The 22,818-nt window shown below is 28.6% G+C and overlaps 1 protein-coding gene across 1 annotated transcript in view; it reads left to right on the forward strand.

Annotated features, from left to right (window-relative positions):
* The window catches only part of LOC119568206 (metalloreductase STEAP3-like), a 24,510-nt gene extending 13,925 nt beyond the window's left edge, over positions 1 to 10,585 (forward strand). Inside the window, exon 10 of the mRNA XM_037916635.1 lies at positions 9,292 to 10,585. Coding sequence (XP_037772563.1) covers positions 9,292 to 9,417 — 126 coding nt within the window. The 3' untranslated portion in view covers positions 9,418 to 10,585. The remainder of the gene's footprint in view (positions 1 to 9,291) is intronic.
* The last annotated feature ends 12,233 nt before the right edge of the window (positions 10,586 to 22,818 follow it).

Here is a 22,818-nt window from a genome sequence, read left to right on the forward strand (position 1 = left end):
TTCCTTTTTTTTTAATTCCCAAAGGTTTTTTAAAAAAACTTTATTTTTTATTAGGTATTTTTTTAAACCCTTTAAAAATTTTTTTTTTTGGTTTATTATTATTATTTATTTATTTAATTTATTATTATTATTATTATTATTTTTTTTTTCATCATTATTTTTTTTATTTTTAAATATCATTATTATTTTTATTATTGTTTATTATTATTATTAGTATTACTTTTTTTAAATTTTTATTATTTATTCTTTGCCCATTTTCAGGTCCCTATTAGCAGCGCAACGACCGAGCCATCCCCCTTGGGTGCCCGGGACCCGTGCAAAATATGGGTTTACCCCCCGTAACTTCGGCGCGCTAAAGGAAACGGCTCGTGAAATCGAAAAAACCCCCGGTTTTTTTTTCCCCGGGAAAATGGAAAGTGGCCGGTTCGGGGGGCCTTTCTCGTTTTTTTTTTGTTCTATCTGCTTTTGTTCATGAGGTGATGTCGTTTTTCCCCGTTCTTTGGTTTTTGGGGGCATAGCTTTGTTTTTTTTCTTTATTTTTACCGAGTTTAATTAAAAATAGAAATGATGATAATAATAATAAAATAAAATAAAAATTAAAAATAAAAAACAAGAAAATAATGATAAAAGGGATTTTCAAAACAAAAAAAAAAAAAATATATTATAATATAATAGTGAATGATAATGCAAAATGTGGGTTGATAAAATTTTAATTAAATAATAAAAAAAAAAGGACAAAAAATTTTGTGATGTTAGGGATAGTATTAATCATTATTATTTTTGATATCCCATTATTTTTCATCTTTAAACCATTATTACTTTTAAATTATTTTTATTATTTAATTATTTATCATTTTTTTTTCATCATTACTAATTATTATTATTATTATTATTTTTATTATTATTATTATCATTTTTTACGTTTTATTATTTTTATTTTTAAATATTCTTATTATTATTATTATTATTATTACCCGTCTTTACTATTACAATAACTATTTTTAACTAAAACCTATTTTTGTTGTTTTTTATGAACATTTTATTTTCCCCATTATTATTGTCAATCTTTAATTATTTTTAATTTTTTTAATTTTTTTATTATTATATTATTATTTTTTTTATTTTTATTATTATTATTATTACTACATATACTACTACTATTATCTTCATCATCATCCTCATCATCACAATATTAAAATTTATCATTGTGAGTATATACATTTTGATAGAATATATATATTATTTATATAATATTATTTATATATATTATTATAATATTTTTTTCTTAATATAAAAAAATTTTCTTTCTATTTAAAAAAATATATAATAATCTCAAAAAATACGACAATCTCATCATCATCTTTTTTTGTAGTAGTAGTAGTAATAATAATAGTAGTTGAAAAAATAAAAACTAAAAAAATTTTTTTTTTTTTCGTAATTACCCCGTAAAAATGAAAAAAAAAAATAATGAACTGAAAAATTTTACTGATAATAAAGATAATTTTTTGGGAAAATTTAAGGGCCTCCCAGCAAAAATTATGATAATAAAAAACCACACGTGCCCCTTTTTTTCGATCTTTTTCCCTTCGTCAAAAAAAAAACAGGAGACAAAATATGCCCGGGAATTGGACAGTAGGGGCCTGGAATTGGAATAAATTCCAACATTCCCGTTAAAGAAGGGAATGTGGCCTTCGCTTTTTCCCCCGGGAACCCCCATGTTGCTGCTCTGTATGTGCCAGGTAGGGGGGAAAGGGGGGAGGGGAAAGGGGGGGAGGGGAGGGGGGGGAAAGGGGGGGGACGAGGAGGGGTTGGGCCTGTAACTTTGAGGATTTTTTTTTTTTTTTTTTTTTTTTTTTTTTTTTGTGTTTGTGTTGGGGTGTGTGTGTGTGGGGGTGTGTGGGCTTTATCATTTTTGCAGAATCAGTATATTTAATCATTCTAAGTTGCCTTGAAAGTTAAACTGCAACCCTGATTTTTTTCTGTTGCAATGCTAGATTGAAACTGAAAGCAAAGCCTAAAACTTTGAGATATTATCGAAAAAATTTTTCCCTTTTTCTATTTTATTATCCATATCTGTAAATTAGGAGTGAAATAAGCTAGATAGAGTAAATTAGAGTAAATTAATTTTCCCCTTTTCCCAATTGGGTGGCATCCCGATTTTAATATAGGATGATCGAATATTAAAACACGATTAAGCGAAAACAAAAAAAATTTAGGGAACGGGAATTAAAAAAAATAAAAAAAAGAAAGAAGGGGAATTACCTTTTCCAAACCTCCCCCTTTTCGTCCCCTTCCAATCCACCAACGCAAAAAGTACAAAAAAATTTGGGCAAAAGAAAAAAAGCCCCACCCCTCCCTTCTCCCGGGTTTTCGGGCGCGGTCGGGAACTTTTTGTATCAAACACGCATCGAATCCCGTTTCAAAAATACCTGAGGAATGTGGAACTTTTCGTGTTTTGGGTTTCCCGGAGCTTTCCGAGGTTTCACCAAAGCCACGATTTTTTGTCCGCGAAATCCAAAATTTCGATTAAGTTCACAACGAAATGAGACCCCAAACCCTCCCTCTCCCCTCAGGTTCGGGCGGGTCGAACTTTTGTATCAAACACGCATCGAATACCTTTTTTCGAATACCTGAGGAATGTGACGTTCGTTGGGGTGGGTTTCGGAGCTTTTTTCAAAGTTTTACCAAAGCCACATTTTTTGTCCGCGAAGGGTACCATTTTTCGCACAACTACATGAACACCACTCCCTCTCCCCTCTTTTCAGGCACCATAGGGGTTTCCCTTTCCCGTTTTAAAGAGGCACTAAGTACTCCCCCTTTCCCCAAAGGGGCCCTCGATAAAAAGGTTTAAAGTCCCCGGAAACAGATGGGCTTGCGGCGCCCTAGGGACCCTTCACTAAGTTGAAAAAGGGTGGATTGTAATATATATATTTTTTTTTTTCCCTCTCTTTTTTTTTTTTTTTTTTTTTTGTCTGGGCGGGGGGTATTTTTTTATATTACATGGAAAATTTTGTTTTTTTTCTGCGTTTAAAGCTCTTGGTTTAAGATTGAAAATAATAAGGATAACAGTAATAAAATCAAATGAGGTTTAAATTAATATAAATGATGATAATGATAAAAAACCACTTTGATGATAAAAATTTTTTATTTTTACAAAAAGAAACAAAAATGAAAATTTTTCCCAAAACTTAAAAACCTTAAAAAAAAAAATAGGGAGAATATACAATATATTTTTTTTAAATTTTTGTATGGTGTCTTAACTAAAATGGACGAAGGAAGGGGCCCCCCCCTTTTTGGTCTCAGCAGCTCTTTTTTGCTTCGGTGTGTGTTTCCTGTACTTCTTTTCAAGTTATGATTTATTTTCCCTTTTTTGATAATTGTAAAAAAGGGGGAATTTAAACCCCTGCCCCTTTTTCGCTTTCCCTTTCATTTTTTCCCCTTTTGCTGCACTTTCAAAAACGTCTTTACCCTTTTCTCTCACTCTTCACGGTTTTCTCTCTCTCTCTTCCTCTCCTCTCTCTCTTTCTTTTCTTTTTTTTTTTTTTTTCTTTTTTCCCTTTTCTTCTTTCTTTTTTTCCCCTCTCTTTTCCCCTTTTCTTTTTCTACCCTATCTCGGGGCCAACACCATTCCCTCTTTTATATTTTTCCCCCTCCCCCTCTCCCCCCCCCCCCCTTTTTTTCTCCCCCTCATCCCATCTCTCTCATTTTTTTTTCCTCTAACCCCCCTTCCCCTTTCGGGCCCATAGTCCTACTAGGAGCCCGGGCATGCTAGGCATCCCTCGCTTCCCCCAGTCACCGCGGGGAATCACCTGGGGGGAAATTCGGCTTCCTACAGCGGTTTTGGGGTGGTTTCGGTCCTCCTCGCCCACCGGTCACGCCTTCTTCAAGGGATACAAAAAAGGGTGTTTGGTCCCCGCGTTTTTCAGTGCGCTGTTCTGCCGTCCAAAAACCACAGGAAAGGGGTTTTTCGAGATTTTTTCATTTTCACGATTAGGGGTTTGGGAATGTTTAAACTGGTGACTGTTTGGTTTGGGTAAAATGACATAACGGGGTTAAAAAATAGAAAATTAAAATGGGTATTTTATAAAAACCCGTCGCTTCCCCGGAAGTGGAGGGTTTGATTTTTATTTTTGGGTTCTGTCCGAAACACAGGCAAGGTTTCGAGTTTTGCTTCATAGGAACATTTGGGGGGGGGAGGTGAAAAAACTAGTGACTGAAGGGCCCAAGGGATTGATTTTAATTGGCGGGATGGGAAAATTAAAGTGGGGGAAAGATGATAAAATTCCGGGTTTTTAAATTGTCTTTCCTACTGTCTGATACAAAAACCCAACACAAGAGTTGGGGAACTGTTTCTTTTTCACAGCAAAATGGGGAATTGAAGGGATAAAATAGGGCGACTGAGAGGGGATGGAGTTAGTGGATTGATACAGGGAAAGATTGAAATTAGTATATTACCCTTCTTTTTTTCTTTAAGTGGACGAGGCGTTAAGTAATTACCGTTCGTCTTTTTGGGGATTCGAACAGATAGTAAAACGAGGCAGGTGTTTCGGGAAAACTGTTTTTCGGGTTCACTCGTTCACCCCTTTTTGGGGTTTGGGTGGTTGATTAGGGCTGATGTTTTGGAGATGATTAATTGGGGTTTGAGGATTGATGTGGAAAAAGGGTAAAAACATTGGATTACAAAAATATTTTGGTACCCCTCACTTTAGATATGTAGATAAAAAAAAGGTGAAATTAAAAACGTTGCAGCATTTCTTTTTTTTTTTCTTCTTTTTTTTTTTTTTGCTGTCCCCAATTACAATTGAAAAAACAAGACAGACGCGGTGGGAGGAAAAGGGGAAAACGACTGAACAGTTTAAATTTAAATTTTGAAAAGGGAAAAAAAAAATTAATTTTATATTAAACCGTTTTTCTTTTCTTTGGCTGAAAGGGCTGGTTATGAAAATTTTAAAAAAGTATAGTGGCCCAAATTTTTCATATAAAGTTTTAAATTTGGGGGTTTTAAATTTGGAACACAACAAAAAAAAAAAAAAAAGAGCGAACCATTATTTTTTCCAAAATCGATAGATAGGATTTAAAAGAATTGTGAATTAAAAAAGAAAAAGATTTAAAATATTTTCTCAATTTCTTTGGGGGAAAAAAAAACGATTTTTTGAAATGGAAGAAATTTAAATTTTTAGTTTGTTTCTCTTGTGCCCCCTTTTTTTCAAAGGGGAAGAAAGAGGAGTCAGTGGGGTGATTGGGTTGAATTTATTTTTCTTTTATTTTTAAATTTTGGAAAAAACGTTACGTTAGTGATCGAAATGAAAAAAATGGCAAATTTTAAAAGTAGATTTTTTTTTCCTATATAATTTTTTTTTTTTTTTTTTTTTTTTAAAGCATTTTCCGATGGCTCCCTTGCACGGGAAGCTTTTTTTATGAACCCCAAAAGTCCTTTGGGGAAAGAAAAATTTTCAATTCACTAAATATCGGACCCCTAATATAATTTTTGTAACCCAATTAAAAAAAAAGGAATTTTTAAGAGAATCTTTTAAAATTTTCCCCTCTATATAAAGCAGTAGAAAGCATTTATTATGGTAGTAATCAGTAAACATCATCAGTAGTTATTATTTTATAAAATTTTTGTAATATTATTGGCAGGCTGTCCATTAAAGGTGAATTCGTTCTGAAAGGGAAAAAAATTTTTCCTTAAATAGATATTCTAACATCAAGTTTCCAAAAACTCTTGAAAATTTGGCCATATAATGCGTTTTATCTTATCACAGTCCGATAAGGAATATAAAGGCCCAAAAGTATATTCAAAAAAATTTGGGTTGTTATAATATTCTTATTTACCCAAACCCTATTTTCCGCAAATACACAATGGGGGTTTTTTATATAATCGTATATTATTAGAACACCAAAAAAAAATTTGTTTATTAATTGGGCCCCAAGCAGCAGAAAATTAAAAAAGATAATCAGTTTGAAAAAAACGAGAAAAGAAAATATGCTTTTTAATGATTTATTTCATATTTATATAACTGACACAAGCGGAAAAATAACAAATGGTATGTCCCGTAGGAAAAAACGAGAAAAATGATTATGTTTGGGTATATGAGCTAAGTATTTACTTTTATAAATGAAAAATATGTTAACGCAAGAGTTAGGGCAAAAATTTTATGTGTAATAATAAAGATGTGTTTTTTAAGGGGGGGTGGTAATAATAAGGATAAAAACAGTGATGAAAGTGATGGTGATAATTAGAAACCCTTATGATAATAAAAGATAGTCGTTTAAAGACAATGTTAGTGAAAAAAATGATAAGGGGGAAAAAGATAATAATGATAACAGTAATGGAAAAAATGAATAAAGATTATTATTTAAAAATAGTAGTGCTATGATAAAAGTTGAGAAAAGTATGTAATGAAAAAAACAATAATTATAACAATAGTAGTAATAATGATAATATCAGTAACATTTAAAAATAATACTGAAAAATAATCCCTAAAGATAATATAGACAAAATAATTTTAATGTGATGATGATAATAATGATAATAAAAAGAACAAGGTAATAGTAATGATATTATAATAACGATTAAAAGATGAAATGATAAAATAATAATGGTATTCTTAAAAAATAATCAATAATAATTATATTTTATAATGATTATATTAATATAAAGGGGATAATAATAATTAAAAAGAATGTTTTTTTAAATCTTATAATAAAGATCCCCCTACTAATTAATTAAAATATTATTATAAATTTTTAAACAAAATGATAATAAAATAACAGCTATAGTAAATAAATAAGGGATTTTAAAAAAAAAAGAACCACCGGCTTCTTAATTGGCATATACCCACAAACCCTCAACTAATGGTGCTCAGATATCCGACCCTTGAGGGGTTGGGCGGGGGAATGATCAGCTGTGTGGCCCTACCCTAATAAGACTGGGCTGATATGGCGTGGTAGTTTTTTTGGTCCCCGTGTATGACTTTTAGGGGGGTTCTTAGAAATTTTTTTTTTTTTTTCAATGGGGTTCGCTTTTGTGTGTTTGTTGGTCCCCTTATTTGGGGTTGAGCTGGATTTTTTTTGTGCGTGTCAGGGGGTTTTTTAAATTTTTGCTGTCTCGGCTGGTTTCGTCTCGTACTTATATATTCTGTCCCTCTAAACTACTATCTTTATATTTGTGTGTGTGAAAAAATATTTTATATATTTATTTATTTATATAATATATATATATAAAAATATATATAATGCATATATGTATGTAGTATGAATGTACGCCAAAAACAGTCCCCTTTCTCTCTCTCCTCTCCCCCTTTTTATCTCTCTCTCCCCTTCTCTCTCTCTCCTCCCTCTCTCTCCTTTTCTCTCTCTCTTCTCGTTTTCCCCTCCCCCTCCCTCCCCCTCTTTCCCTCCCTCCCTCCCCTCCTCTCTCCCTCTCCCTCTCCCTCCCCCCTCTATCTCCCTCTCCCTCCTCCCCTCTTCTCTCTTCTCCCCCCCCAACCCCTTTTCCCCCCTTTTCCCCCCCCCCTTCCCCCCCCCCCCCCCCCCCTCCTTTTTTCGCTCTCCCTCCCTCCCCTTCGTTCACTCGCTCATTATCTGCCGAGGTTGAAAAAAATCCACGTGCCTTTATTGATTACGTAATTTATAACGTAAGCAGGCCTCTCTTCTTTTTTTTCCTCTTTTTTTTCTTTTTTGAAGCAAAAAACAGGTTCTTTCCCTACCTTTTTTTTTCTTTTTATAAGTTTGAATGGTTACTTGTATGATTTTCGTATGATTTATAATTTTATCGAAAACTGTATTTAGTGACGGTTTTTGAATTTAGGGAAAACTAAGGGTGTTTAGTAATGATAATAAGGGTTTTTTTAAAGTAAAGGAAGAAGAAGAATGTGATGATAAAGATCATGGAAATTAATGAAACAGATAAGAATATTGTTTATAAGAACTGCGATATAATTAATGCAAAAGTGATAATAAAAAATTATGTTAATAATGATGATGATGGTGATGATGATAATGACGATGGTGATAGTGACGATGATGGTGATGATAATGAGGATAATGATGATGTGATAATGATAATGGTGATGATAATGATGATCATATAATGATAATAATAATAATAATAATAATAATAAAAAATAATCTAAACTTTTCCCATTTTTTGCCCTTTTTGGGGGTTTCGAAAATTCATTTTGTTCAGGGAAAAAAATTAATGAGTGATTAAATCTTCCCTTTCCAGTGAAATTAAAATTAGGAAAAAATATAAATAATTTTAAAATATTTTATTGTTAGCATTATTAATCATTAACTGTCATCATTATTATCACTATCAGTATCAGTGTCATAATCCTAATTATCCTTATTATTACTATCATCATTATCACTATTATTTTCAGCGCCAACACTAATATTATCACAATCATCAGAATTATCGCTATTATCATCATCACCATCATTACCAGTATCACTATCACCATAATTATCATTATTATCATCACTCATTATTATTATCACTATCACCATAATTATCATTATTATCATCACTCATTATCATTATCACTATCACCATAATTATCGTTATCATCACCATCACACATTATCACTATCATCATCATCGTTATCATTATCATCCCATAATGTGCTTTTCTTATACTTTGTAGATCTGCCTTCAGTTTTTGCCTTTAAATGTATCGTTGAAAGTTATATAACTATTAAGTATGTAGGTTAGGTGTATGTATTTTTTTTTTATATTTTTTTTTTTTTGTTTTTTTTTTTATGCGGAATGAAAAACATAAATATGTATTATTCGTAAACTTTGACATGGAGCGATTTTAAATACTTTAAATCAAGGAATGCCATGGATAAAAAATCATTATTTTCTTGAGATTGATATTGTAGTGAAAAGACATCCATTGTTGATAAAATGATAATAATGATAATAATAATTTTACATTACATTACTTCTATTCGCAAATTGGTGAAAGATTAATTCCAGACCCAAAACTATATTTATTCTAGAAACATCATTCTAATATTAACCCCATACAATAAAATACATCAGTTCCCGATACAAACACCATTCATCTCAAGACCAAAATAAATAATAATAATAATAATAATAATAATAATAATAATAATAATAATAATAAAAATGCTGATAATGATACTGATTATACTGATAATAATGATGATAATACTGATATTGATGATGATAATACTAATAATGATGATAATAGTAATAATTCCAGACACACTTTTCTAAACCTCTCCTTTATCGATCTCTTTTTTTCTTTCTCTCAGATTATCGTCTTCCTGTGCTTCCTCACCATTCTGCTCAAAGTGCCTCTCCTCATACCCTGTGTCCACTCGCGTCTCATGAAGGTCCGCCGGGGGTACGAGAGGATGCCCAACGGGTCGCCGGCTTAATGGGGCTGTAACATAGAGCCTCCTAACCTAACCTAACCTAACCTAGCCCTGTTGTGTGGCATGGTATCCTTTGAAGAAAGGGAAGGGTTAAGAAGGCCTTGTTATCTTGTCTCTTGTTGAATTGTGTGTGTTGTATAAGCTCAGCAGTCTAACTAGAGAGAGTTAACTGTGGAATCATAGTTTTTTTTACGTGATATGGAACAGTCTGACTGTAGAAAGTTAACTGTAATCTCAAAATGATATCTGGCGTTTTCTATGGCATGAAGCAGTCTGACTGTAGAGTTAACTGTATGTGTGACGTAAGATTTTAAGCACTTTAATGTTTTGTACGTGATATGATACAGTCTGACTGTAGAGAGTTAACTGTAAGTGAAATCATAATCATGATCTGTGATAGCAGTGTAACTGTAGATAGTTAACTGCAACTTCGAAAGCATTTTCCATATAATCTCATAGGCCAGTCTCACTACAGGAAGTGAACTGTAATCTGAATTCTTTATATAACTTGTGCAGTCTAACTACACGTATTAACTGCACACAATGTAAAATAGGGATCTCTTATTAGCAGTTGAGTTTGTGCAACAGCTAACTGCTCGTACAAAGTAGTTTAAGGTTTGAACCGTATGCATGTTGACAAATGTAGAAAAGGTATGAAGGAGAATGAATATCTTCACAATACAAGAGACTGTATTTGACCGGTTTCGATTATATATCTTCTTCAGAAATAAATGTATTTCGAAACAGTTCAAATACATCTCTTGTATTGTGAAGATATTCATTCTCATTCATACATTTTGTACACACAGTCTAAGGTTTATTTGGTATTGTACAGAAGAAAAATATGGCCTTTATATGTTTTTTTATGTGTATGATATAAAGAGGTTGCTTTATCAACAGCATATGAACTATATATACATGATAAAAAAATATCCTTTAACTTAACATATTATAAATTCTTGTTTGTGTCAAGTAATATAAATATACAGTTTATATGCGTACATCTTATGAAACGCTCAAACATTATCCGCATAACGAAAAAACAGTACTTATTGCAGTTATATAATATTGTTTAAGTTAAATTTTTATGTCAAGTTTATTTCATTTAAGAAATTGAAACATGTTACTGTACTGTACACACGTATTATAATACACTTTTGCACAGCAGATATTATGTTGTGTTATTATCCTTAACATTTCTTTTTCTTTCTATTAATCCCAGCTGTCATTTTTTTCTTGTGTGTGTGTCTGTTCGTTTGTTTGTATATGAGTGCGTTTTTTTGTGCGTATGTATGGTTTCCTGTGGTGTGTGTGTGTGTGTGTTTTCATACTGATAGAGGTATATTAATAAATATAGCTTTTATTTTGTTTTTATTTCTTCCCTTCCCAAAATTGCTTCGTTTCCTTGGCCCAAGAAAACGATTCTGAAGAAACTAACCACATGCTTCGAATACCACAAGAAAGTTGTTATTGTTATTATGTTTTTCTCCTCGTTATCATGCTCTCTTTTTTTCTCTCTATCTCTCTCTCCAATTTTCCCCATAGTTCTCATGTTTTCCTCAGGTCGTCTTATCATATTTTCCCCTAGCTGTCATATATTTCCCCTAGCTCTCATGTTTTCCCCGACTGTCATACTTTTCATATATATCCCCTAACTGTCATAATTTTCCCCTAGCCTTTATGTTTTCCCATAGCTGTCATATTTCCCCCATAATTCTCATGTTTTCCCCTAGTTATATTTACCTCCTAGGTCTTATTTTTCCCCACAGTTCACACGTTTTCTCATATTTCATCATATTTTCCCTCAAGTTCGCACGTTTTTCCCCTAGTTTTTCTACCCTTCTCCCCCCCCCCTTCTCCTTACGTTTCTCCCTAGCTGTCATATTTTCCCCTATCCCTCACGTTTCCCCCTAGCTGTCATATTTTCCCCCCAGCCCTCATGTTTTCCCCTAGCTGTCGTATTTCCCCCTATCCCTCGTGTTTTCCCCTAGCTGTCGTATTTCCCCCTAGCGCTCGCGTTTCCCCTAGCTGTCGTTATTTTCCCCTATCCCTCGTGTTTTCCCCTAGCTGTCGTTATTTTCCCCACAGCTGTAATAACTAAATTCTTCCACTACCACACTCGAAATAGATTTAGTTTTTCGCTATGGACATAATACACACTTCAATTTCCTTTCTTCTTCTTCTTCTTCTTCTTCTTCGTCCTCTTTGAAATGTGAACAGCTAAAGTTTCGAAATTTTGAAAGCGGTATCAAATAAACATTTTTCTTTGACTTGGCAAGTGTGTTTCGAACGAGCATTTAATTCCTCTAATCAGTATTACAATTAAGGTTCTTATATATAGAATGAGATATAGCCTAGCATTATGAATATGATTTACCCCAATAAAAATATTATAAAAAGAATTATTTTAGTTATACGTAATGGAATATTATAAGTTAAATATGATTTTTTCTTTTCTTTTTTTTATCTCTCCCTCTCTTTTTCGTCGAAGGAAAGAGACATATAACAGATTAGTGATGATTGATAACAAATTGCTCATGATGATTTGCAATTTTGATGACTGGCAGGTTGGTTAAAAAGAACAAGTGCCTCTTCGCCTTAGATATAGATAAATAGATGAAGAGATGAGATTAAAAGAAGTGAAGTTTAAGATGCGTGTTGCCCTGACGTGTTCTCCGTGCGTCACATTCTGTTCATGTCTCTTTTTCTCGTTATGTTTCTCTTCCTGTTTCTTTCCCTCTTGTTCTCTCTATCTATCTATCTATCTGTGTGTGTGTGTGTGTGTAAATATAAATATACATATGTATATATATATATATATATATATATATATATATATATATATATATATATATACATATATATATATATATATATATATATATATATATATATATATATATATATATATATATATATATATTATATATATATATATATAGTGTGTGTGTGTGTGTGTGTGTGTGTGTGTGTGTGTGTGTGTGTGTGTGTGTGTGTGTGTGTGTGTGTGTGTATACATATACATCCTTAGGCAAATCCCCATTATTAATAAATAAAATATATCCCTAGGTATCTATTTTCTCTCGCCTCTCTCCCCTCTCTCCGTCCTCTCTCCTCCTCTTTTCTCTCTTTTTCCTCTCTCTCTCTCTCCCCCCTTTCCTTTCTTTTCTCCCCTTCTCTCTCTCTCTTCGCTCGCCCCGCTCGCTCGCTCGCTCGTTCGCTCTAATTCTTTTTCTCTCTATCTATCTTTTCTATCTGTCTTATATTACCCTCTTTAAATTCTCTCTCAAATCTTATTTTTCTCCTTCCTTTTTCTCCCCTCTCTCCTCTCTCCTCTCTCCCTCTCTCTCGTCCCCTCCATCTCTCTTCTCTCTCCTCTCTCTCCTTCTCTAAATATATTTTATATAAAATATATTAATATATTATAATATATATTAAATATATAATTTTATAATTTAAAACATATATAAAATATATATTATTTTTGTGTGTGTGTTTTTTTCCTCCCCTGTATTTTTCCCCTCCTCCATCCCATTCAAAAAACCCAAAGCAAATTTCCACAAATAATCTTTTTACCTTCGCCCCTTATATTCAAACATGCAAATGTATTTTTTTCTTTGCCTTTTAAATGTCCAAAAAATTATGGGGGTTTTCCCTTTTTTAAATATTTTATTGTGTCTTTAGAAAATTGTTGTCGCGTGAGACTAAATGTCATGAGGATTAGCACTGAAATAGATATCAAAGGCTCGTTTTATTATGGAAGAAAAGACGTATGTCGAGGGTTACTGTTGTTTTTTTTGTTGTTTTTGTTTTTTTTTGTTGTTGTTGTTTTTGTTTTGGATCGTTTCACGTTTTCTTTCTTTTTTCCTTTTTCTGATGGTGCAGTTTCATTTTCTTTTCCTCATATTTTTTATTTCAGTAGAAGAAGAAATATATATAGAGAGATATACATTAATAGACTGATGGACAAATATAGATAGATAAATACACTGACAGAATATATATATATATATATATATATATATATATATATATATATTATTATATTATATATTTTATATTTTTGGGTGTGTGGTGTGTGGGGTGTGTGTGTGTGTGTGGGTGTTTGTGTGTTTTGTGTGTGTAATCTATATATTTTTAATATATTATTATATATATATATATATAAAATAATATGTAATATTATACATATTTATTACATATATATTATATAAAAAATTAAAAATTCTATTTTTATAAATATTATATATAAAAGTGTTTGTGTAATGTTATTATATATATTATAAAATATATTCTATTATATATATACCATAAAATTTTAATTTAAAATATATATATCAAATATATTTATATATATATATTTTATATATATATATATTCTATCTCTTATAGGGTTACCCCCCTCCCCTTTTTTTGGGGAAGGTTCTAAAAAAAAGAGGAAGTAAAATGTATAGCTATAGATAGAAAGAATCATACACAAATATATTACAGAAAAATACAAAAAAAAACACGAAAGGTTATATATATATATATATGTTCGAAGATTTTTCTCTTTGTTAGTGTGGGAAAAAAGGGTCAGATGAGCTAGGTCAAGCCGTGAGGATTAAAGGCTTTTGTGCTTGAGTGCGCACGCGCGTGTGTGTGTGTGTGTGTGTGTGTGTGTGTTGTTTTTTGTTGGTTTTGTGTGTGTGTGTTGTGTTTTGTGTTTTTGTGTGGATGTGCGTCCGTGTGCGCGCGTGTGTATGACAATCTTCTTTGATGTGAATAATTTCCTTCGACTTTGCAAGATCTTTTTTACACAAATGTGGTAAAACCCCATGTAACCCATGCTCTAAAAATCTAAAAAGCTCGGGTTTGCGTTTTTTGGGGTGTGTTGTGTTTTTGTGTGTTTTGTGTGGGGTGTGTTTTGTGTATGTTTGTGTGGTGTGGGGGTTTTTTTTGGTTTGTGTGGGGTTGTGTTTTGTGTGTGTGTGTGTGTGTGTTGTTTTGGGGTGTGTGTGGGTGTGTGTGTGTATTTTGTGTGTGGGGTGTGTGTGTTTGTGTATGCTTGTATTTCCGTCGGTGTGTTTAAAATCTAGGTGGGGTTTTGTATGTATTTTGGGTATAATTTATGTGAAAGGGTTTGCGAATATATTTTGTATGGTATATATTGAAAAAAGCACACCCATAATTATGATATTTTTATAAACAAGACTTTTGGGAAATCCCCGACTCATGGAAAGATTTAAAAATTTTCCTCACTTTTTCCCTGCAAAATAATAATAAAAATAAAATAATAATTAATAAAAATAATAATAATAATATAATAATAAAAAATTAATAATAATAAAAATAATAATGATAAAATAATGATGTGATATAAAAATATAAAAATAATAATAATAAAATACCAATACAATGTTTTTTTTTTCACTGGTAAAAATAATACTATAGTCTCCCCTTTTCTCCATACCTAAAACATGTATGTGTGATAGCAAAGATAACACACTTACCAGCGTCTTGACACAAAGGAGAGCCCCCGTGGCCTTACTAGGATTAGGGGGAGTGATTATGGGGGAAAACTAGGGTACGTTTAGTAATTTTTAGGGTTTGCCCCACATGTTTTTTTTTTTGTTTTTTGTGGAAAAGTATGTTGTTTTTTGGGGTTTAAAATAAATTACCTTGAAATTATTCCTCGGGCCATTTTTTAATTTTTAAACCCCCCTGCCCCCCAAAAAGTAGAAAAGAAAAGAAAAGGAAAAGAAAAGAAAAGAAAAAGAAAAAGAAAAAAAGTAATATATATATACATGCATACTAATTTTAAATTTATATAAAATACTTATATATTTATTTTATATTTTTATATATATTCAAAAAAAACCCAACACACCCCATATATATATGTGTGTACACACCACACACACACAAAACCACAAACACACACAAAAAACACACACCCCACACACACATTATATATAATTATATATATATTATAATATATTTTAATATATATAAAATATATATATATATATATATATATATATATATACAATAATAAAAAATACATATATATATAAAATAATTATATATAATATTAATATATTTTTTTTATATGTATATAATATATATATTATAAAATATATTTAATATTTAATTATATAATATAAAATATATTATTAAACCCACACACCCCACACCCACAAACAAATATATATATATATAATATAATTATATAATAAAAATAAAATATATATTTATATTATTATTATATATATTTATAATATATAAATTTTATATAAAAATATAATATATGTGTGTTTTTGTGTGGGGTGTGGGTTGTGTGTGTGTGTGTTTGTGGGGTGTGTGTGTGTGTGTGTGTGGGGTGTGTGTGTGTGTACCCCCCATATTTAAAAATATGTATTTTTATTATTTATATTATATATATATATTAAAATTTTAAATAACAAAATGATAATACTAATAATATACAAATAAACAAATAATATTTTGCAAGAGAAATAAAAGCCCCTTTACTAAGCACTGAGGAACATACAACCCACAGTACTCTTTAGAAATTATAATAATGATACTAATTCAGAGTAAAGAGTAAAGACCTCTCATTAAAAATTTTGATCTTTTATGAAGGGACTCTTGCAAAGGGTAAAGGGAATACCTTTAAACCCCCCCCTTTTTTATCTCTTGTTGCAACTGCCCCCAAATGCCCTCAAGAATGACGATATTTAAAAGAAAAAAATCTTTAATTTCTTTCTTTCCTATTTTTATATAGGTTTCTACTTTTATATATGTATACATGTATGAATATATATATATATATATATTTTATATATATAATATTATATATAATATATAAAACTTTATTATATAACATTTAAATATATATTATAGATATATAAAATGTGTGTGTGTGTGTTTGTGTGTGGGGTGTGGGGTGTGTGTGTTTTGTGTGTGGGTGTGTGGGGAAATTACTTATATATATTATATATATATATATATATAATATTATATATATATATAAAATATATTTTATACATAATATTAATATATCTTTTAATATTTTTATATATTATATTTATATTATATTATTATAAAAATTAATTTTATATATATATTTTAATATATATTTTTATATATATAATGTGTTTGTGGGGTTTTGGGGTGTGTGGTGTGTGTGGGTGTGGGTGTGTTTTTGTGCGTGTTTTTTTTTTTTTAAAATATTATAAATATTATATATTTTATATTTTTATATATATAAAAAATATATATTTTTATATTTTTAACGTATGTATATATTTGCATGTGTGTGGGGGTGTGGGGTGTGTGTAGGGGGTGTGGTGTGTGTTTTTGTGTTTTGTGTTTGTGTTGTTTTGTGTGGTATTTATTTTACATATATTTTTATCTATTAAAATATTTCTATTATATTTATTAATTATATATATATAAAATTTATATATTTTGTTATATTAATTTTAAAAATTATAAATATTTTATATATATATATAAAATTTTTCTTAAAATTTTATATATATTTTTAAAAATTTTTACGTATGTCAAAATTTGCATTATCTATTCTTATGTGTATATATAATATATATATTATTATATAAAATAAAATATATATATATATCTATAAAATATATTGTGTGGTGTTTTATATATATATATATATATATTATATATATTTATATTTACACACACCACACACCCACAAAACACACACACCCCCCCCCCTATATTATATATTATAATTTAAAAATTCATAATTTAATTATATAATATTTACTATCCCATATATCTATTATATAATTATATATATCTTTTATATAAAATTATTTTACCCCAAATTTCCTATATATAATATTATTTTATATATATATTTTGGCACACACACACACCCACACACCCCCCAAAAAAACACACACCCCCACCAAAACACACACACACACACACACACACACACACCCACACCCACACCCACACAACCCACAAAATATATTTAAAATATATATTATATATAAATATTATTATTCTTTTATAATATTATATGTATTTAATATAATATTTAATGAAATTATATATTTATCCCTATATTTATTTTTAAAACTATATTATATATAATCTTATATATATATATTTTATTTATATTTATATATATATAATATAATATATTTATATATATATACATATATATAAACATGCATATATATTTTATACATATTCACACCAACACACACACACACACCAAAACTTTATATATATAAATATTGTGTATATATATAGCGTGTATGTGTGGTGTGTTTTTGTGTGTGTGTGTGTGTGTGGTGTTTTGGTTGGTGTTTTGTGTGTGGGGTGTGTGTGTGTGTTTTTTGGGTTTTTTTATTATTATATATATTAAAAATAAAAAAAAAAAAAAAAAAAAAAAAAACAAAAAAAAAAAAAAAAAAAACAACAAAAAAAAAAACCAAAAAAAAAAAACCCCCAACACACCCCCACACACACACACCCCCCACACACACAAAACCCCCAAATATATTAATACATATATATATTTTATATCTAATATTCTATTTAAAATTGTATTTTATTATTTCCCATTTTTGGGCCTTTAATTTTAATTTATATCTTTATATTTTATTTATATATTTTATTTATTTTATTATCCCATACCCCAAACCCAACACCCCCCCACCCCCCCCCACCCCCCCCAACACCCCATTTATATATTATATTTATTATATTAAAAATATTATTATATATATATATTTTATATAATTTTATATATAACCTTTTCATTTTGACAAATGTGAAAAGGGTTTAATAATGAGAATGAATATCTTCCCCATTTTTCCCTGACGAAGACGAAATCAAAACCGGGTCAAATACATCTCTTGTTTTGTGAAGATTTTCATTCTCTTCAAAACCTTGTCTTTTAAAATATTTTATAATTATATATATATATAAAATATATAATATATATTTTTATATATAATAATATATATATATATATATAAAATTGTCCTTTTATAATATTTTTATATTTATATTATATATATATTCTAATATATAAATTATATATGCATATATAATCTATATAAAATTTTTTTTAAATATAATATATATATTATATATTTAAAATATCTTTTTAATGCTTTTATATATATATAAAATATATTTATATAATTTATATATATTATATATATATATATATTTTTGTTTTTGTGTGTGTGTGTGTGTGTGGGGTGTTTTGTGTTTTTCTTTTTCATCCCCCTCCTTCCCTTCCCCCCCTTTTCCCCTCCTCCCCCCTTCCCCTTTTTTCTTTTTCCCTTCTTCTTCTCTTTATTATTATTTTTATTATTATTTTATTAATTTTATTATTTTTTATTAATTTTTTCACATCATTATTATTATTTTATCATTATTTTTAAATTATTTTATTATTATGTTTATTATCTTTAATTTTTAATTTTTTTCTATTTTTTTCAAAATTATTATCATCTTTATCATTATAATTTATCTTCTTTCCCTCCTCCTCCTTATTCTTTTTTTCTCGAATAATCCCCCAAAGCTTAGATATTGTCAATTGATTCGTCCTGATTTGATTAATCCCGAGTCCCTAAAGGTTTTTAAAAACTTTACTTAATATTTTTTATATTTCCCCCAAAATAAGGCTTATTTATGCTGTCTATCTTGTGTGGGTTTTTTAAATTAGGATTCTATGTTTAATTCATTACAATTAAATTAATTGCAATTTAATTAATCATTAAATCCAAAAATTTTTTTTTTTAATTAAAAACAATCCAATTTTAATTGTTTAAAAACAAAATTTTATTCAATTAATTACATTTTTTAAAAGTTCATTAAATATCTTTATTTTTTTTTTTTTTTTTTTTTTATGTCCTTTTTAACTGTTGTATGTGTTTGTTTGTTTTGTGTGTGTGGTTTGTGGGGCGTGTGTGTGTGTGTGTGAATGTTTTTTTTGTGTGTGTGTGGGATGTGTTTTATCTGTTATATTTTTTGTTCTTTAAATTTTAAACTCTGGGGTTTTGTACAAACTCCGTAACTATATATGTGTGCGTAGTCATTTAAAAATAAATTTCAAGACAAAAAACGGGCCCTAAACATGGGCCTGAAAAAGTTTCCCGATAAAATTTTAAAAAAGGTTTTCGGAAAAAACAATAATAAAATTGACAAGGGTTTCCAAACCAAATCGCACCAAAAACTATATTCCGTGTTAACCCACATCCCCCCCCCTTATGAATGGCGTAACCCCAAGGGTTGGAAAAATTTAGATATAAAATTGATAATGTAAGTAACTGAAGAAAAAATGATAAATGAAATAATTGATAATAGAATAATTAAAATAATTAGAAAATAAAAAAATAAATATGAAAACAATAACAAAAACTAAAATAAATTTAAAAAATTAATATAAAAAATAGAATAATACAAATTTAAAAACAAAAATAAAATAAAGATCCTTTTATAAATAATGATAAAAAACAAAAAAATGAACCCGACGTAGTAGTAATAAAAATAATGATGTAATGATCTAATAGTCCCAGTGATAACAATGATGATGTTCATCAAAAAGTAATAATGATAAAGATAAAACTAAGGGTAAAAATAATCAGGGTAAATTGTTTTGATGATTAAAAGTCGGAACAAGGCCCTTTTGCAACCCGCCGCGGGGGGGAAAGGTGCATCTTTAACCCTGAGCTTTCCCATCTTCCCTGGTCCCAAGTTTTATTCCTACTGGGAACCTTGCAATATCCCCTTTTCTTTCCCTCTACAGGCTTAGGCCGAACCCCCCTCGCAAGAAAGTGGGCGCAACACAAAACCCAAAAAACCCCACCCCACACACACACACCAAAACATACACCCACCACACACACACACACCATAAAATTTTATAATATTTTATTATATATATATATTATATATATATATATATATATGTAAAAATTTGGGGGGGGTGTAGTATTAATTTATTTATGGATACATATAAATATATTTTATAATTATATTATAAAATATATATTAATATATATATATATATTTTATATATATTTTTATTTATATCCCTAAAACATTTCATAATATATATTTTAAAATAAAATTTTAAAATAAATTTATAAAAATCTTATATATAAAAAATATTTTTATATATATATATTCATATATATATAAAATAATTTTAATATATGATAAATTTTTATATATATATTTATTATTTTATATATATATTAATGTTTATATGTTATAAAATATTTTTATTTTTAAAATAATATATTTATAATATATATAATTTTTATTTTTATGTAAAAATTTTTATATACCTATATATTATTATATATAATTTTATATTATATATTATATATTATATATATTTAAAATATATATATATCTATTATATTATTTATTATATATTTCTTAAACCTATTGTATTAAAATATATTATATTTCTTATATATATATTATTTTATATTTTATAATTTTATTATCTACCTATTAAGCAATTTTTTTTAATTTTGTCTTTTTAAATTTTATTATTTTTTATGTGGGATATATATATATTAAAAATATTAATATAATATATTAATATAATATATATATATATTTTAAATTTGTTTTGTGTGGTAATATTTTTTGTAGTGTTTTTTTTTTATTTTATAAATTTTAAATTTTTATTTTATATAGTATATATAAAATATAATTTTATATTTTAAAAAATAAAATAAAAATATAAAAATTATATATATATTATTTTGTTTATAATATATAAAAATAATATATTATATATATATATATATATATATATCTTTTGTTTATTGTGTTTTAAATTTATTTTTTTTTATATAATAATATATTACAAAATAAATATTAAAAAAATTGCATATATATATAATAAATTAAGGTATTTTAAAATATAATATTTATATAATATATTTGGGGGTGGGGAGGGGTTGGCATTGGGTAAAATTTTCCCGGGGGGAAAATTAGTTTATTAGTCCAAACCCGGGCCCCCGTTGTTTTTAAAATTATCAATTCCCTCCCAAAAAAATATTTAGAAACCGGGTGGCCCAAAGGGAAGCACGGCCTCAAAACCCCCGGGAAGGGGAAATCCTGGTTTAGGGTTGGCACCCCCCTTTTCCCTTCCCAAAAGGCAATTAGGATTGCCCCCCTTTTAAAAAAAAAAAAAAAATTTAAATAATTTTAAAAAGATTAAAAATTTTAAAGGGGTTAAAAAAATAATATATAATTTTGGGGGTGAAAAAAAGCCCAATTTCCTTTAAAAAAAGAAAAGAAAAAAAAAAATTAATTTTGTTAAAATTATTTTTAATTATAATTATTTTCCGTTTAAAATTTTTTATAAAAATTTCTAAATGTTGGTTTGGGGAAGGTTTAACAAAGGGTTTTAAATTATAAACAAAAGACGAAACCCTTTAAGAAAAGAAAAATTTTTTAATTGGTTTTCCTTAATTTTATTTTGGTTATGGGGTTTTTTCCCGTTTTTCTCGGGGTGGGCCCCTTTTTTAGGTATTCTGGGTTTTCCGTGGGTTTTCCTCGTTATGGGATGCCGTTTTGTTTTGTTTTGGGGTCTCGGGGAATTTGGGTTTTTTCATTTTTTGTTGTTTGTGTGTATGTTTTTGTTTGGGGGGGTTTTTTCTTTGTATGGGTTTTTTTTCGGGGGGTCTGTTTCTCGTGTGTGTGTGCTGTGTGTATGGGATGTCTGTTTTTCTCGTGTTTTGGGGTTTTGTTTGGTATGTTCCGGGGGTTTTTCCCGGGTTTTTCCCGGGGGTATGGTATGCGTTTGGGGGCCTGGGGTTTTTTCGGGATGGAGGGAGTTTTTTGTGGTTTTTTTTTTAGTTCCCCGTTTCCCCCGGTTTTTCTTTGCCCAAAAGTGATTCCCTTGTTTTCCCCGGGGTTTAAATTTGGTTTTCTGGGGGAAATGTATTTAATAGTTTAAAGAAAGGGGTTAAATGTTATATTTTAATTAAATCCCAAAGATTTTCACAATCCCCAAGGGGGTTTACCTTTTCAACCGGATAACAACCAAAATTAATACCCCAAAATAAGTTTTTGAATAAACAAAATAAAATTATTAATATTTAAATGCCCGTTTTAAAAAAAGTTAAAGGGGTTAAAAAAATTTATTTTCAAAATTACCTAAATTTTTTTTGAAATGAAAAAGGGTAAAAATAAAACCATTTATAAACATATTTCCAAAAAGTTTAAAAATTTTCAAAACCCAACAATAAATAAATCCCCTTTTTTTAGGTAAAAGTATAAATTGTAATTTTAAAAATTAAATTTTTTATTAAAAAATTTTTTTATAAAAATTATTTTAAAATATATTTTAAATTTAAATTTTAAAAAAAAATAAAATAAATTGTTTTGTTGGTTTTT

This window comes from Penaeus monodon, chromosome 43 (genome assembly GCF_015228065.2).
Source record: "Penaeus monodon isolate SGIC_2016 chromosome 43, NSTDA_Pmon_1, whole genome shotgun sequence".
Taxonomy (NCBI): domain Eukaryota; kingdom Metazoa; phylum Arthropoda; class Malacostraca; order Decapoda; family Penaeidae; genus Penaeus; species Penaeus monodon.